Consider the following 17,259-nt stretch of genomic DNA (forward strand, 5'->3'; position numbering starts at 1 on the left):
GTCATGCTATTCAGAGAGCTAAACCTGAATACGTTTAGCGTTCATCCGCCCACTGATAAACAAGCGATATCAAATAACAGCATGATACATCTCCAAAGAGCTCTCAGGGCGTAGGGAACAGAAGAAGTAACTATCAAAATGATAGGTGGAGTAGCCTGTCAATCAGTGAAGCTTCCTTATGGCAGCCCACAAATCTTGGGAGGAGTTAGTAGAGCTTTTAGCGCATAAAAACTGGGATGGTGCTAAAACCTATTGAGCACCTTACCCAATCTATCAAGTTTTCTCAGTATTTCATTCTAAGATATTAATAACTAAGTTCAACCTTCTTGCGTTTAAATTATTGAGACTGTGCTGTCCATATTTATTCCATTTCCCCTTATTGAAACAATTTTTCAATAAGCATCATTTAGAATATCGTCGGCAGCTTTCAAAGACATCATATGAATAAATAACGAAGGAAAGAAGGCGGGAACTTCAGGGAAGACCGAGGCCGATACGACTCGAAGGTTTTTAACCCCCCTCACTTGAAATTTTCCATTTAGTACTGCCATCGGGTCATTATCTTTTCCAATCTTGGTAGTGCAGCAGGCATGGACTCCAACCAAACCATCCCTACGTAGGAAATCCTCGAACTCCTCATCACTCTTAATATTTGGTCCCGGCAATTGTTCTGTATAGTTAAATCTCAATCTCTCAGCAGATTCTTTACGCAATCTTCGGATGTGATTCGTAGCAATGCGTATATCCTTCTCGCCGTTGACATTAAAGCGATTAAAATTGATATAAGGCATGTCGTATGGATCAGAAGACCTTAGCCGAACGACTCCAACGCTTGAAGAAAACCCAAGGAATGTCTGGCGAGTTATACTGTCGTAGACTATCTCATTTTCATTGGCGACATCTGATGTGGTGAAAGTAGTTCTGAAGTTGGGAAAGGTGAATGTTGCTAGGTTAGGTTCATTCAATTCGGGTCTAGATTTGACGAGCTCAATGGAGATAAGACCATTCGAAGTGTAGGGACCGGTGCGTCTTTCAATATATTTGCGATAGCAGGTATCCTTCATATTGTCTTGGAGATCGCAACCTTGATATGTCGTAAGCGGCCTCGGAAGCTTAATTGTGTAGGGAATGGAGTAGTGATCCTGTAGATTCTGCCCAACTCCAGGTAAATGCACAAGAGGTGTAATGTTATTTGCACGCAATTGATCTCGGTCTCCGATGCCACTTAACATAAGCAACTGCGGAGCATTGAAAGCTCCTCCAGCTACAATGATCTCGCGAAGCGCCATTGCTCTTCCTCTGCTAGCCCGAGCTCGGTTTTGTTCGGTAGACTTTGGGCTGGCTTTGTATAGGTATTTTCCTCTCCGAAATTCTATCCCCTTGGCCACACGATTCTTGTCTAAAATAATGCGGGTGACAAGTGTGTCCGTCCAAACATCGAAATATGGGAGAGTTCTAACGGCATCCATAATATACCTAGCATGGTTGAAGCGCTGAGCAGTCCCACGATCAACGTCCATAGGTGCAAAAAATCGTGCTTCCTGGTCGGTCCCGAGTTTGGAATTAACGTAGCCATTACTATCATACAAAAGATCTCCACCAAACGCATTGAACATGCCTCGATTCTGAACATCCATTAACTGCGTTCGATTTACGTTAGGCCATCCAAATATGCGAAGTGGGTCAGAATAGCTGATTGGAAACCATCCAGCATATCCATGATCGCGCGGCGAAGCAGTCCCATGCGGATATTGATTTCTCTCCATTTTTTTAAAATATTTTTCTCGCATTCGTTTCTCGTCAAAGTTTTGATCATTCGTAAGTCGAACTAGTAAATCAAAATCGCGCTTGTTTGGGTAGACGGTAATCATTGTGTTATGAAGAGCACAGCCTCCTAGCACGCCTGCTCGCAAATAGTCAGGTTCTTGTTGATATTTGGTCTCGTTCTCTGAATATAATTTCGGTTTGAACGTAAAAGCCATTTCTGGATCATTCAAAGTTCTAAACCAAAGGCCTGGAGTCCTGGAGTAGTTACTGAAGTAGTTGGGGCCGGCCTCCACCAAGAGAGTAGAATGTCCTGCCTTTGCAAGTTCAACTGCCAAAACACCTCCTCCTATTCCTCCGCCTACTACGATATAATCATACTCCAAATCACTCGGGCCTGCTGCAATACGAGCTGTCAACAAAAAACCAAGTGTGCTTACTAGAAAACCGTAGCGCATTGATAATAATTTGGATATACCTAGTTATCGATTTTGCAATATAAGCTAACTTGCGTAAATCGAAGCTTAAAAGATATGAACAAGGCCGTTTAGGTGTAAGCCCATGAAATTGTATTCAAACTGAAACAAAGCACATTTGGCAAATGTCATTATACCAAGATCATAGCACTTATTATGGATTATTTGACAAGAATTCAAATTGCATCCAAATGCGATATTTAGTGCTAAATATCGCATTCAGTGCTAAATTCACATCAGCTGGGCTTCACCATGTCATCGCACCAATTCCTATCTTGGACTTTAATGGTAATATATTTTCTAATTTTTATAGAAAATAACATCGGAATGTCTTTCGAAACCCTAGTAATCCGTAGCTTCTCCGAAGGAAAATATGGTTTAGAGAATCCCTTGCAGAAAGTTATTACTGATTTGGAAGTTTCATTATAATCAAATAAAACTAGCCATATAATAGGTAGAACGTGGAAGCGTGTATTAACATTCCTATGATTACTCATATATAGAAAATATTGGCGTTCAAAAAAATAAATGATATGATGTTCAAGCAGTTTATATAGAAAAAGGAGACAAAGCTACACTAAATGTTACAATTCTGCTAGTACCTGGGGAACGAACACAGGCTTTTGTCGCTCGTACTTTGCTTCTCCCCTCCTCCTCCCATGAAAAAAATTGAAAATCAACTAATATTTTTGATCTCACTATTTCGCGTTCCTCTGATAAATGTTTACTATTTAATATCTACATTCTAAGTAATATGTAGCAGTTTTGTTTAATTTTATTTAGAAAACATGCTTGTTTATATTTTAAAATATTTGTTTCCATTTTTTGTGATGATGAAAAAGTCATTTCCTAAACATATTTATAGGATTCCATCAACCAATTTTACCAGTTTACAAAGTACTCTATCCAAAGAGTCCTATTATAATATGACTAACTCATTTGTAACTCGTTGAATGTGTGGCTCAGCCACCCACTCCCAATCACTCTTCAAAATCCTTATTATTAGTGCCTAATACCCTTGAAACTGACTAATATTTGCTGGATTATTCATCTTATAATCTCGAGCGGCTTCTCAATCTGCTATATAAACTCGCATCACCTCTTCATTCGTAAAATGATTATGCCTTAGTTGCCTTATAATATCCAAAAAATTGCGCAAAAATATGAAATCAAAAATTGAACAATTGAAAGCTACGAATGATGATATTCAAGCTCGTCTGGAGGTAAAAGATGCCTAATCCACTTTTCACTGTGACTGTTGGAGCATTTCATCACAAATGTACTTTTCAATAATGGTAGAAAATATTTTGCCCTCCCTTAGACTCTTCCCTTATTGCTGCTATCTGGAACGACACGCATGACTTTGAAGCAAGTGTCTCCACTCTCAACCAGCTTGTGGCCGAGGCAAATGCCGGTTTAGACGCGGAACAGTCCTTACATTTTTCAGAGTGCTCCTCCCCATATATTACCGCTTCTACGGCATCAACTTCTGATTGCGCCGATCCGCCAGGGACTCTTTCCCTTACGGAGAGTGTAGAATTCCTAAAAAGCTGCTTCGTAACCAACGAGAATTTGGAAAAAGTACTACGAGAGCAAGATGGAGATGTCGCGATGGCTGTGGATGTTCTATTGAATGAGGTTTTTTTGGACTCTGAATTCGTGGAGTCAAACCCTATTACCACGTCGTCAAGCGGGTCTTCCGTCGAATCGATCGAAGATAAATATCGCGATTTGGTATTGGAGTATGGGATAGAAAAGGGTAAGAAGCGAAGAAATCGACGAGTAAAAAAGCAAATTATGGCGATGAACTACACAGCGAGTGATTTCGTGGACGAGATCAGTTACGACCCTGGAGAGGACAACCGGTGGGTTCGAGGGCAAGAAGACGTCTTACAACTTGCAAATCGTTTTTCTCACGTCCCACACCGCACCATTGCCTCTACCTACCACGCGAATCAGGGTGATTTCACTAAAACCTTCGAGGCACTTTGGGTGAAGTACGGCCAGCCTCGTGGGACAAATGCAAATACTGGGGTGGATGACAAGGAGCTAAGTACTTTGATGGAAATGTTCCCAGAGTGGCCAGTAGAGAAGTTGAAGATGATATTGGATTCCTGTGATGGCAATTTGGATAAGGCTGTAGATCGGGTCATTAAAGCTTTGTCTGGGCCAAGTGCATCTCAATCGTATACTGCACATTTGAATGGATTGGAGCCTAGCCTGAAATTAACAAATATTGGATACTCTCCTCATATGGAGCAATTATCTGATCAGCGTGGCTTGGATAAGACAGACGAGACACGCGTCTCTAATTTCTATCTCTTTCCAGCAACGCTTGACGAAGAGGTCACAGATGACCCTATTCAGTGTCGCTTGAAAGCCTTTGAATTCATTGAGAAAAGGAACGATGCCTTTAGGAAGGCTGCAAGAGCGTATCAAAAAGCTAAAGGGAAAGGCGCGGGGCAAGGAGGAGTCGCGCTGTACTATTCTGGAGAGGTAACTTCTCCTCTTTCCTATGAAATACCAAATTCTATAGAAAATCTCGCGGTGCTAATGCGTTTTGATCTGATCGCAATTAGGGCCGAGAGTATGATGCTCAAGTAAAGGAGTGGAATAGACGTGCTGCGCGAGCCATCATTAAAAAACATCGGTAAATCCGAAAAATACTCATACCGAAGTATATGGGTTTTATGTTAACTTTTCATTACCGCGTGTTTAGGCAAGAGGCTCAAGATAACAACCTTCTTGACCTCCATGGGCTCACTGTGAGCGAAGCTGTCGCGGTGGTGCGAGATGGTGTGAATCAGTGGTATACAAACAGCATCACTCGTCTAGCTCGCGAACCGATGCGCGATTTGAGAATAGTAAGTGGGGTAGGAAATCACTCTCCCGATAGGGTTGCGAGGATATACCCCGCCGTGGTGCGCATGCTCTTGCGAGAAAAATGGCGGATCGACATTTCGAATCAAGGTGTAATACTTGTGAAGGGAGCGGCAAGGCCTTGAAACTTCCTTTGAGGGGATATGAATCAACAATTAGAGCATTTTTCAATCTATTATTTATGGTTATTATTTATTATTGTACCCTTTTATCCCACTTACACTACTGCTATTGTAATTTTTTAATCTCTATTGCTTTTTTTTCTTCCTTTTTTCCCCTTTAAATTAATCAACCTTTAACCTGACATATATCCTTTTGGTGGTGAGTACTGTAGATATTTGCAAGTGTTAAGTTTCATTCGGATTAATTTAATAAGATTCTTTTTCGACTTTGCTTCTCCTATTAATTTATGGTAATATGGGCTATCTCCGTCGAAAATGATAGGCAAAGAATGCATTTATGAGGAAGAGAGGAGAAAGAAGACCAATCCAAAAGAATTGTGTGATGTAGGCTAATAAAATAACAGGCATCAAGGTACAATTAGCCATAGGGGAGGGGGGACATCTTTGTATATATAGATGGGAGTTTGATATGAGATAGATGTGAATATAATTAAAGGCATTAATTGTGAAAATGTGTAGGCAGAGAAAAAAAAAAGACAATAATAGCTTGATGATTCTTTCTAGAACAATAGAACCCAAGAACGATATCTTTTGTTTAATTATGGCAGCAGAATTACACTGGCTAGCTTATAGAGTTTTGGCGATAGTTTTGATCCCGCATTATATGTGGCCAACTGTATCGTATTATGCGCAACGTGGGAGGATCCGGAAGGGTCTTACTGGCCTCGTCGACTCCAAGTCAAGCGCATACCATAGGGAAGTTTTGCTCTGTTCCCACCGATCAGTAAGCTGGTAAGTCTTTGCAAGATGGACCCACGCCTCTGAATTATTCCACCCAGCTCCTTGCGTCACACTTTCTAAGAGCCCCTCAGCTAAATCCAACTCGCCCCCGATATCTTCCTTGCCCGCCAAATACCCCTTAGCCACGGCCACTTTCGCTTCCACGTGGTGAGGGTCAACTGCGAGGGCCCTATGGAACATGGAACGCGCAAGCTCCGTTTTGCTCTCCTGGAGAAGAAGGGCCCCAGTCTGGTACCACAAATCGGCACTGTCCGAGCCTATGGCTTCCGCTTCCTCAAGTGCTTTTCGGGCCTCTTCTAGCTTGCCGGCACGGCGAAAAGCAGACGCAGAAAGTAGCCACAATGAAAGAAGTACCTTTTGGGCCCTCTCGCGACGAAGGCGGGCTCGTTTGGTATCACGACGAACTCCGGTTGAATTAGTGAACGTAGGAGAATCAACTCCTCCGTTCAAGGTCTTCAGCGATCGAGTAGCGTAGACGCTAGGGGTGACGGAGAGCCTGGAGCGACTCGATGGTTGCGAGGAGATCAAAGATGGTGCATATTCCTCGTTCTTTAGAGCCTCCAAGTTGTCGGTCGAAATGCTCATATCGATATCATGCCCGGTGGACGCCATGGCGCCAGACGATTTCTTGTTTTTCTTTTCTTTTCCGCCGAGGATATTTCCGAGGAAACTCTTCGACCGCCTCGAGCGTGACGTCTGTATGGTTTGTGCGTCACCATCTCTTCCTTCTGTCAAGTGCCCATTTTGGTCCCTACCGTATTTCCTCTCCTGTTCATGACCATTCACACTGGCACCGCTGGCACTTCCGACGAAGCTTCTCGATCGGTTCATTCGTGTAGCTGGCCGCACACTCAGATTCGAGGCTGAGCCACCAATGGGCAAGTGGCCGTTGGTGGCGACAGCACCCGGTTCCGATCCTTGCTCGGGAACCCAATCCATTGGATCGTGAGGATATACACGGCTGAATAACTTGAACAAGTTTTCATGGGTTCGAATCGCCAGGGAGGGTCCGTTCATTTTGTCCTGTAAGTAGGCCTCGGTCATTTTCAGCGCTAATATTTCCTCACTGCGCTCGACAGCATCTAATGTCGGGGTCGCGACAAATTCGCTCGCTATCATTGGCGTAGGATTTGTTGTGGGAGGAAGTACATATTCGCCACTCACGAGAGGATTGGCAAACACCTCCGCCGGCCACTCTACCTCTGCGAGACCGAGCTCTGTCCATCGCGCCGCACCTTCAAGGTCATTTTGACATGGACACGAAAAAAGCAGAGCAAGAAGGTGCCACGAAGGTGTATGAAGAGGGTTGAAAGAGAGTGACTGGCGCACTGTCAAAATGGCCTTTGGAATGTCCCGCATCTCTGCATACTGAAGAGCGAGCTGGTAGTGTGTCGCATAAGATTTCGGTGCAAGGGTGAGAGAATGATTCAGAGCGCTTAGAGCCTCCTCCTGGTGTTTTCGGCGTGTATCCGGATCGAAAGCTAATAATATTGCGTTACTTTTGTATCAACCAAAAAAAAAATCAACCCACATACCTTCACAAGAAAGCATACTATTGCCCACTCCCAGGTACCTGAATGCCTCTGCTTCTCGCTCAGTGCCACACTCTGACTTTCGACACAAGGTGCATGCCTTTTGTGCCAGTTCCACGCATCTCTGGGGCTGCCATGTAACATCAAAAGTACATCAATAAGGATCGAATTAAACGCTGAAATAAAATAAAAAGTACTTTTTCGAGATCTTTTGCCATCAATTGGCATCCAATTAACATGACATCGACGATATCGCCATCTTCTTCTTTCTCAAGTTTAATATCCTCTCTTGCATTGGCAGAAGGCTGATCCTCTTCTTTCATCATCCCAACTTGCTCAAGATAAACGTTGAGGGCATGTTCGGCCTCGTCATAATCACCGAGCTGTGAAAGGCATTTCACAAGGTGTCTCAAAATTCTTGGAGAGTTAAATGCCATTTCCATAGAGCGATATAATAGCTAGAGTGAGAGCAGGATGAATACATAAGTTCCACGATTGTATGTAACAGTTGTTTTATATGATTGACCAATATGCATACATCGACAACGTTTCTCAGCTCTCCAAGCGTGCCCCCAAGCATGTCCCAGCACGAAACTACTTGATCCACCAATTCCAAGACCTGGACGTTAAGCTCACCAGATTTAGGACAGGGGGTTATTAAACGGACACACTGTTCGTAAGATGAGTGAATTTGAGCTAGCTCTTGACGGATTGATTGAATGCTAAATTGAGAGATGAAAATCATTAGTACTCCGTAGTGCATTTCTAAATAGTATATAGTCACCCTTGCAAAATGCCGCTGGGGTTCACCGGAGGGGTATATTTATTCATGCGATAGATTTCAGAGAGCACTCGGGAAAAGTTTTGGAGCACCACTATTCTCTTTTGCACACGAAAATTCAAAGGCCATGTGTAGCTTTGTTCGTAGTATACCCTAAAGGATTCAACCGCATTCTCTGGGAGTCTATGTAACATAAAGTTGGTATGTTCAATCAATCTTTGGACGTAAATGAAAGGTTGCCTGTGAACAAAGTGCATACCCCAAACGCATCTTTAGAAGTGGGGCTCTGTACAATGCCTCTTCGGCCCAAGCATTTAATTGATCACAACGCTCTGAAGTTTGCTGAAGCAAAGAGGCGACGCGGTCGTAGGCCTCAATAGCAGCCTCAATGCTACCCAGCATTTCTAGACAAACTCCTATTAGAAGCACAAGCAAGAATATGGGTTAGAAACTTCTTATTGTGATATTGATGTATAAAAGGTTATCCTTCACCTTTCATAGTGAATACTTGAATCATTTGCACAAGGAGATATCCACTATGAGCTGTATTATCTGAAAGGGTGACATCCGATAATAGTTGTAATGCCTTTTCCCAATCTCCGGATGAATAATGTGCTCGAGTTATGATAATTTTTGCCTCCTAATTAGACGAAATCCGAATATTAAACCTTGGATCCATGGGTGAGATTGAGTTGAACTTACATTTTTCAAATCATCCTTGCAACGCTCCTCAATTTGCAGCAAATTCATAACTACATCAGCAATACTCTCACTTGGCACACGAGGTGATAGGGAGAGGTGTTGTGGGTTGTCACACATGAAACTTGTATAGTTGAATTTCTGTTCTAGCACCAGATGATTTACTTGTTTAACGATTTCGCATTCGGCAGTAATTAGATCGGCGAATGCTATACATCAGAAACAAAATAAGAGGTGTGCTTGAGTTTTTATAACAAAAGCAATCTCAGATTCTGTTGTCATACCTGTGTCTTCAGGCGAGTACTTGCGATACCGGCGAGCCAGCTCGGGAATGTTGTTCCATTTAGCATTACATCGCGAAGCTTCGATATCTTTCGTAATCTGTACGAGTTTGGCTGCCATTATGGCTCAAGATTTGATGTGGAAAGGAAGACGAGTTGACGCGTACAAAAAATTATTGCTACGAAGAGAAGTGAGGTATCTCTATTAATCTATATATCCTCAGCTTGTCAGAAGGGGAAAGAGAGTAAAATTCGCAAGATGACGAGCAGCAGCTGCGAATCAAGAGGATATATGTAGCTCCAACCGGCCGAGATTGCTATGGAGAAATTAAATGGCAAGAGGAGGACAGCTGGGTGTAAGTGTGCCAGAAGAGCGTGAAATTATGATTTGATAAAAAAAATGAAGCGCGGACCTTGAATCGCGCAGATTTGGAAAGACGTTCCCCAAAAGTTTACTGAGCTATCTGGGAAATGGGGATATGCTGGAGAGGATGACCGCAAAGTGGCCGAGTCTCTCAGATGCATAACAAAAGGACTCATTCTCTAATGCCCCGGCCTCTGAAGCCGCCTTGCTGCCAGCCCGTTGCAATAAATCTTCTCTAAATATTGGGGAAATTGGGCTATGGTCATAAATAATGGTTTATTTTCAGTATGAATAAAGAATTGTTACCAAAATGAATGCCTATATAACAAATAACAAAAGCGGAGTGGAACAAATATCATTGGTATAAATCATAGCAACACAAAAAATTCTTCAATAACAAGTAACGACAAACTATTATCTTTTTACAAAATTAAAAAGATATACACTCATGGCACGCATTGTTGCAGTAGAGAGGATAATACACTGACTTGGGCATTAATTCCCTTTCCCAATGCCCAGTTTTAACTTGTTTAACACGCCTGCTATGTTGTTCAATGGAAGCTGGCCGTCCTTTAAAGGACAATCAAAGTCTGCGCTGTTGCTGATCACTGGAGCTATATTAAGAGCAGGGGTTAGGTGGCTATACAATTTGAATCGTAAAAACATTATTTCTTACAGATATCAAAAAAGAGGATTCTCAGCGTTAATGTCAAATCATAGTTGACTTTGAGCTTCTGTTTTGGTGAACCTGTAAATCCACACTTGTTGGCAATATCGGCAATAACTGCTTGTCCATCCTAAGCAAAGCATAATATTAGAATCCAAGGACACAAAGGAGGTCTCAAGCAAACACTACCTTCATTGTGGGATCATATTTAAGCGATAGAGGGAATGTAAGGTTATTCTGCGAGTGAGCTCCAATATTCACGTTGGTCAAGTTGCCGCCACCAAATGGAACCCCTCTGCTGTTGGGATCGTTGGGGTTAGGGTAGTAGGCCTAAGCGAACGCATTAATTCAGACACAGAAACAAAACACAAAGCTGCAGATACTCACATCAGCTTTTATGGTTGAGAAAGTTGCCCCAAGGATGTTTGGGTTGGACACATTCACAAGAAGTCCAATGTTAATGGCAAAAGAGTTGCCAGTGCCCTGTTCATAGGTTGCCAACCCTTGGGGATGCGGCCCAACCCCTTTGAAATTTATTTCTGGCTTTTTGAATGTAGCAGCGATAACTCCCGCAGCAATACCAAGGCCAACAATGATTATAAGGAACCCACAGCATACAAACCGGAGCCACACAGGGCAGTACCAACAGCAAGGACCCATGAAACCTCTGCGTTTAGGCTTCTCGTCAAAATCATCGTCAAAACGAGAATATCCCTCTTTAGTGCTGGCAAATGTCCCTAAATTTCCCGGAGTAACGGAGTTGGATTCTGGATTGGATGCGAGATTGGCCGTGGAATTAAGTGCCAGATTATCTCTAGACCCACGCAGGTGAAACTCGCTTTCGCTTGGAGATACAGAATATCTGTTGGTTTGATAAGGAACATATGGAGACTCTGGGTTTCTGGAAAGATTATGCGTGGTTAGCTTGTCGCTGATATTCCGGGCCATTCTGATATTGGTCGTCATAGTGTTTGCGATAGGCATTTTCTTGATAATTATATGACATGATGAGTAATGCAAGAGTGCTTGCGAAAAGACAAAAAGTGGATTATATGGTAAAAATCGTTTGGAAACTCATTGACTGGTGCCATTTAAACAGGTACCAAAAATAATTTGCGGATTGCATTGGTCGGGGCACCTTGTGCACAGCCATCGATCGGTCTTCACGGGGCTGATGTTATAAGAAGTTTAAGAATCGTATGTATGACGTCGACATTCTCTCCTTGGTAATAGAGACTATCGCGTCGCTTTTGACATTGCATTGAGTGTTCTTAAGAGTAAATACCTTCGCCGTCTTAGCGTGTAAATTAAAAAAAGGTATGTCTACTTTCTTCTTAGTCTAGATAGTTTGCTGTCTTATGAAATGATTTTATATTTACTTTCTGTTTTTACATCATTATAAGATTATATAAGAGTGGGAAATTGGAATCTCTCATTTTAATCGCTCTCTTTCTTTTATTCAAACATCAAATCATCTTAATATTATAGGTATAAATTTTCACGAGAAAAATAGTACCCAATTAAGAAATAAGCAGTGGCTAGAGTCCGGTGGCAAAGATGGATGTAATGTTTATGTTGCAGTTTATTACGTCCAGAAATTATAATATGCTCATGGTTGGGTTTTCTTATAGGCTATACTTGATTTTAGTCGAGAACTCGATGTTGTCGTACTGGATCGAGTGGTTAATACATTTTACCAGGGAGTAGGAGCAGAGGTACTTCGAAAATGGCATTTATATTAGCAATCAACAATATTGCCTAATACTTTTTCACATTGAACATAGCAACAAATGGCACAGCAAGTTCTAACACAATTTCAAGAGCACCCTGATGCCTGGCAGCGTGTGGATCGAATCCTTGAGAGCTCAACGGTCCCACAGACAAAATTCATTGCCCTTCAGATCCTCGAGAAGTTTGTACAAACGCGTTGGAAAACCCTACCGAATGAACAGCGAACAGGTAGCTTGCTTGAATGAGGAAATATTTTCACTATGTGATATTAATATCTCTTGCTATAGGCATTCGGAACTATATTGTCTCGGTTATTCTTAAAGTGTCTAGTGACGAAGCAACCCTTCATAGCCAGAAGACCTACATCACCAAATTGAACATGGTGCTTGTACAGGTAAGCTCACGTATTTTTCAAAGTGCAAATGATTATACCTCACATTTACTTTCAATTTCAGATTTTGAAGCAGGAATGGCCTCATAACTGGCCAAGCTTTATTTCCGAGATCGTGAGCTCAAGTCGAAGCAGTCTGTCGGTATGCGAGAATAACATGTCCATTCTGAAGCTGCTTAGGTAAGTGTACACTTTATCTTTCTTCTTTTTAACAGGATATTAATTGAAATATTATTAGTGAGGAGATTTTTGATTTCTCAACCGAGCAAATGACTCAAGCCAAAGCAAAAAATTTAAAGACCACACTATGTGGCGAATTCTCAGAGATTTTCCAGCTCTGCATTGAAGTGCTGGAGAAGGCACAAAATCCATCCTTGATTGTCTCCACACTAGAAACGCTATTGCGATTCCTGAACTGGATTCCGCTGGGCTATATCTTCGAAACAAATATTATCGAAAACCTTCGCAATCGGGTAAGCCACTCTTGTCTCTCTGGCAATGCTGAATGTCTAACCTATGATATATCTCTAGTTCCTTGAGATTCCTCAATTCCGCAACGTTACCCTGAAGTGTCTGACGGAAATTGGTGGATTATATGCTCCAGAATACGATGAAAAATTTGTGAATATGTTCGGATTGGTAATGGTATCGATTCAGTCGATTATACCCATGAATGTTGGTGAGTATCTTGTTTTATATTATGTCTGATTGTCCTATTGTTTATAAAATTTAATCTTCCGCTCCCTACAGATTTGGTGAAAATATACGAAAATAGCTCAAATGAAGACCAAGAGTTCGTTCAGAACCTTGCACTTTTTTTGACTAGCTTTTTAAGCTCCCACTTAAAGGTTCGCCAGCACTATATTCAATTTGGACTTAGTTTGACTGATACCAATACTTACCAACTCAAATAGTTACTAGAGTCCCGACCCCAAATGCATGAAATCATTGCTGTAGCGCATCGCTACCTTATTAATATATCCAAAGTGGAAGAACGTGAAATATTCAAAGTCTGTCTGGAGTATTGGAGTGGATTGGTATGGACTCTTTTAGCCACTCTCGCGTTGGATACTTATCTTTACCGCGGCTTTTCTCTTAGGTCCAACAACTTTATGAAGAATTACGTCAAGAAGAATCTCCGTTATTAAACCTGGGCCCTATGGCAAATGTCTCCCCACATCAACCGAGACGAATTATGTATTCGGATATTCTCTCCACTCTTCGGGTGGTCATGATCGAGCGTATGGTGAAACCTGAAGAGGTATACAATCTAATTTTGTATAGGAGTGGACACATTTTGATTTTTTATCCCTGCATATTCGTAGGTGTTGGTCGTAGAAAACGATGAGGGCGAAATCGTGCGGGAATTTGTCAAAGAAAGTGACACCATTGTGCTATATAAATCTATGCGCGAATGCTTGGTCTATCTTACCCATTTAGATGTCATCAATACTGAGGTGATTATGACAAATAAGCTTGCAAGACAGGTAAATTTGCTCGGTAATTCCATCTTATATTTTTGAAAATTTATACGAGGGTTCTCCTTGTGTAGATGGATGGCTCTGAGTGGTCTTGGGCGAATCTCAATAAGCTTTGCTGGGCAATCGGCTCCATTTCGGGCGCTATGGCCGAGGAAACGGAAAAGCGCTTCCTTGTTACCGTGATCAAGGATCTACTTTCATTATGTGAGATGAAACGTGGCAAAGATAACAAAGCCGTTGTCGCGTCCAACATCATGTATATTGTTGGCCAATATCCAAGATTTTTGCGTGCCCATTGGAAATTTCTCAAAACGGTGGTTAACAAGTTGTTTGAATTCATGCATGAGCTACACGAGGGTAAAGTTCCTATTACCGAATACACTTCTTTCAGCGGAATTGCGTCTAAATCTTCATTTATATATAGGCGTACAGGACATGGCATGTGATACATTCATAAAAATTGCGCAACGATGTAAACGACACTTTGTTGTCCATCAAGTTGGCGAAACCCAGCCCTTCATTGATGAAATCTTGGACCACATGGATAGGATCACCTCTGATTTATCTCCACAACAGGTAATAATAACTGTGCTTACCATTTTTTTATTTGCAATACCATTCTAACTCAATGTTCAACATATCAGGTGCACACGTTCTACGATGCAGTTGGGTGCATGATCTCCGCTCAGACTAACAAGGCAATGCAGGAGCGCTTGATTAGTAAATGCATGGCTATGCCAAACTCGGCAGTAAGTGTTAATTTATCTTGAAAACTCAATAGCATTTTCTCAATTACCTCTTCTCCAAGTGGGACCATTTAATGTCTCAAGCAGCCCAGAATGTCGATGTGCTAAATAACCCAGATAATGTAAAGCTCCTTGGCAATATCCTTAAAACAAATGTGGCCGCGTGTAGCTCTATTGGAAGCGGATTTTACGTCCAGATTGGGCGTATTTACATGGACATGTTGGGGCTCTATAAAGCAGTAAGTGGAATCATCTCTGATACGATTTCCGAGCAGGGCCCAATAGCTGCACGGCATAGCCGAGTGCGTGCACTCCGAACAATTAAGAAAGAAGTGCTTAAGCTTGTGGACACCTATATCACACGGGCCGAGGATCTTGCTGCTGTGACAAATGATATGATTCCTCCGTTACTTGAGGCAGTGCTGAGTGATTATAACCGCAATGTTGAACAGGCCCGTGATTCGGAAGTTCTAGGGCTGATGGCAACTGTAATCTCTAAGCTGGGATCCTACATGACCGACAAAGTGCCAGCCATCTTAGAGGCCGTATTTGAATGTACCCTTGGCATGATCAACAAAGACTTTTCCGAATATCCCGAACATCGTGTAGCTTTCTTCAAATTCATTCAAGCCATTAACAAGCACTGCTTCCCAGGTACACCATCTTTCCTGCTCAAACACTTCGTTTATATTATTTATATAAATATGTATGTATATATTGTTGGCTAAATACTTTTATATTTTAATAGCCCTCCTAAGTCTCTCGCCTCCGCAATTCAAATTGGTCATGGATAGTGTGGTTTGGGCTTTCAAGCATACTATGCGCGATATTGCCGAAACAGGCCTAGTTATCTGCCTTGAGCTTATTAATAATTTTGCCAACTCCGAACAATCTATCTCCAATGCCTTTTTCCAAACCTATTTCCTCAGTATCCTGCAAGACGTGTTTTATGTGCTCAGCGATACGGACCATAAGAGCGGTTAGAATACCAAACAAACTAGCATGGTTGTTTCTGTATATTCTCGTTGACTCATGTCCTCTTTAACAATTCTAGGTTTCAAATTCCAAACGCAAGTGTTGGCTCGCATGTTCCAGCTGGTAGAATCCGGAGCCGTGCAAGCACCGCTGTTCAACCCCTCACAAGTATCAAATCCGAATATGTCCAATAAGGAATTCTTGCACGAGTATGTCGTAAATCTACTTCAAACTGCATTTCCCCATCTGCAGCCAGTGCAGGTCCAGCGCTTCGCCACTGGTCTCTTCGAGCTCAATGGCGATCTCGTCAAGTTTAAGCTCCATGTGCGCGACTTTTTGATCCAGTTAAAAGAATTTGCGAGTACAGACAACGCGGATCTCTTCCTCGAAGAGCGGGAGGCGGAGTTGGAGGAAAAGCGAAAGTTAGAGAGAGAGAATGCGCTTAAGGTTCCAGGAATGGTAAAACCGGCTGATTTACCCATGGACGCGGAAGACTAAGGCTCCATATCGCTTATTACATGGTTGTTTTGCAATTTCCCATAGTGTTTTTATTAATAAAAATACAATGCTATTCTTTTTTTTATCGCTCTCATTTCACACTCAAATGCGGACGAAGCGATGGGAGAACAACGTCGCCTCACCACAAGAAGAGTTGCTTTGAAAATTAATTTTGATCTTTCATCCACATAGATGCCTACGTCTCAATTGAACGCATTATGCCTGGCAAAAAAATAGTAGGGCAGTTAGAGCTCAAAAGACCAGCGGACTTCCAGGATACTTGGTATATACAGATTCATGTGGCTTATCGCTGTGGCGAACCCACCTTGGTGTTTCGTTGTACAAGATCATCCTATCGATGCTTGCCCACACTCTGGCAACAGTATGAAGTCCACAATGGGTTAGTATATTGGTGAAAGAACAAGGAGAATGAGAGATGATATTAGCACCAAGATTGAATTGGTTTAATTTTATGGCTAAACAATGAAAATCAAGTAATAATCATTTTATTAATCTCTCTTTTTCCAAGCTTTGTTAGTGGATACTCCGTTCCTACGACATCAAATCCTTTGTATACATCACTAAATTGATGCTTGGTCACTGAATAAAGCCTAATAAAAGTACTCATTTGAGAGTAATTGCAAGAGATATAAAAAGTCCAGCCACCTACACGATGAATAGGACCAGTTTTCTCGTATACCTTTAGGAGACACCCAATATTATAGCTCACCTCTCAAGTATATATTTGCTTGTAAGTCTCCCAACAATCCCATGGGCGTGACGTTAGAAATGACAACATAATGCCTTTTTTTACGATATATATTTAATATCGCAATCCACAAATGTATATCAAAACACTGAGAGATTATTACATATGCTGAATTGACTTGAGCTAAATCGAAATTCTATCGAAAAAGTTTTGCGAGCGTATCAGTTTATAACATATGATCTATAACTGGGTAAAAATACACTTTAAAATTATAAAAAAGCAAAAATATTACAATACACACTTTTCAAATACAATACCCCGATAATCCACCTTTACTTAATAAGTCAAGGTAGCATATATT

The 17,259-nt window shown here is 41.7% G+C and overlaps 5 protein-coding genes across 5 annotated transcripts; 2 read left to right on the plus strand and 3 right to left on the minus strand.

Moving 5' to 3' along the window:
• Window positions 1–392: 392 nt before the first annotated feature.
• VTP21DRAFT_1070 (uncharacterized protein) lies at window positions 393–2,222 on the minus strand (the record flags this gene model as incomplete). The annotated part of the gene is made up of 1 exon (XM_069390065.1): window positions 393–2,222. The coding sequence occupies one exon, from the start codon at window positions 2,220–2,222 to the stop codon at window positions 393–395; it is 1,830 nt and encodes a 609-aa protein (XP_069251959.1).
• A 1,181-nt stretch (window positions 2,223–3,403) lies between these two features.
• Window positions 3,404–5,245, plus strand: VTP21DRAFT_1071 (uncharacterized protein; the record flags this gene model as incomplete). Its single annotated transcript, XM_069390076.1, has 4 exons — window positions 3,404–3,463; window positions 3,540–4,736; window positions 4,820–4,890; window positions 4,960–5,245. The coding sequence occupies 4 exons, from the start codon at window positions 3,404–3,406 to the stop codon at window positions 5,243–5,245; spliced, it is 1,614 nt and encodes a 537-aa protein (XP_069251960.1).
• A 681-nt stretch (window positions 5,246–5,926) lies between these two features.
• VTP21DRAFT_1072 (uncharacterized protein) lies at window positions 5,927–9,457 on the minus strand (the record flags this gene model as incomplete). The annotated part of the gene is made up of 9 exons (XM_069390087.1): window positions 5,927–7,524; window positions 7,579–7,705; window positions 7,773–8,033; window positions 8,114–8,297; window positions 8,360–8,539; window positions 8,616–8,772; window positions 8,849–8,996; window positions 9,059–9,264; window positions 9,340–9,457. The coding sequence occupies 9 exons, from the start codon at window positions 9,455–9,457 to the stop codon at window positions 5,927–5,929; spliced, it is 2,979 nt and encodes a 992-aa protein (XP_069251961.1).
• Window positions 9,458–10,195: 738 nt separating this feature from the next.
• VTP21DRAFT_1073 (uncharacterized protein) lies at window positions 10,196–11,351 on the minus strand (the record flags this gene model as incomplete). Its single annotated transcript, XM_069390098.1, has 4 exons — window positions 10,196–10,314; window positions 10,377–10,497; window positions 10,557–10,697; window positions 10,755–11,351. The coding sequence occupies 4 exons, from the start codon at window positions 11,349–11,351 to the stop codon at window positions 10,196–10,198; spliced, it is 978 nt and encodes a 325-aa protein (XP_069251962.1).
• Window positions 11,352–11,924: 573 nt separating this feature from the next.
• VTP21DRAFT_1074 (uncharacterized protein) lies at window positions 11,925–16,189 on the plus strand (the record flags this gene model as incomplete). The annotated part of the gene is made up of 17 exons (XM_069390109.1): window positions 11,925–11,930; window positions 11,999–12,082; window positions 12,152–12,326; window positions 12,386–12,492; window positions 12,554–12,669; window positions 12,728–12,962; window positions 13,021–13,168; window positions 13,240–13,337; window positions 13,404–13,526; window positions 13,589–13,750; window positions 13,815–13,976; window positions 14,042–14,327; window positions 14,395–14,546; window positions 14,615–14,719; window positions 14,779–15,370; window positions 15,465–15,695; window positions 15,771–16,189. The coding sequence occupies 17 exons, from the start codon at window positions 11,925–11,927 to the stop codon at window positions 16,187–16,189; spliced, it is 3,201 nt and encodes a 1,066-aa protein (XP_069251963.1).
• Between the last annotated feature and the right edge of the window lie 1,070 nt (window positions 16,190–17,259).

This window comes from Calcarisporiella thermophila (assembly GCF_041956535.1).
Source record: "Calcarisporiella thermophila strain CBS 279.70 unplaced genomic scaffold VTP21scaffold_10, whole genome shotgun sequence".
Classification (NCBI taxonomy): Eukaryota; Fungi; Calcarisporiellomycota; class Calcarisporiellomycetes; order Calcarisporiellales; family Calcarisporiellaceae; genus Calcarisporiella; species Calcarisporiella thermophila.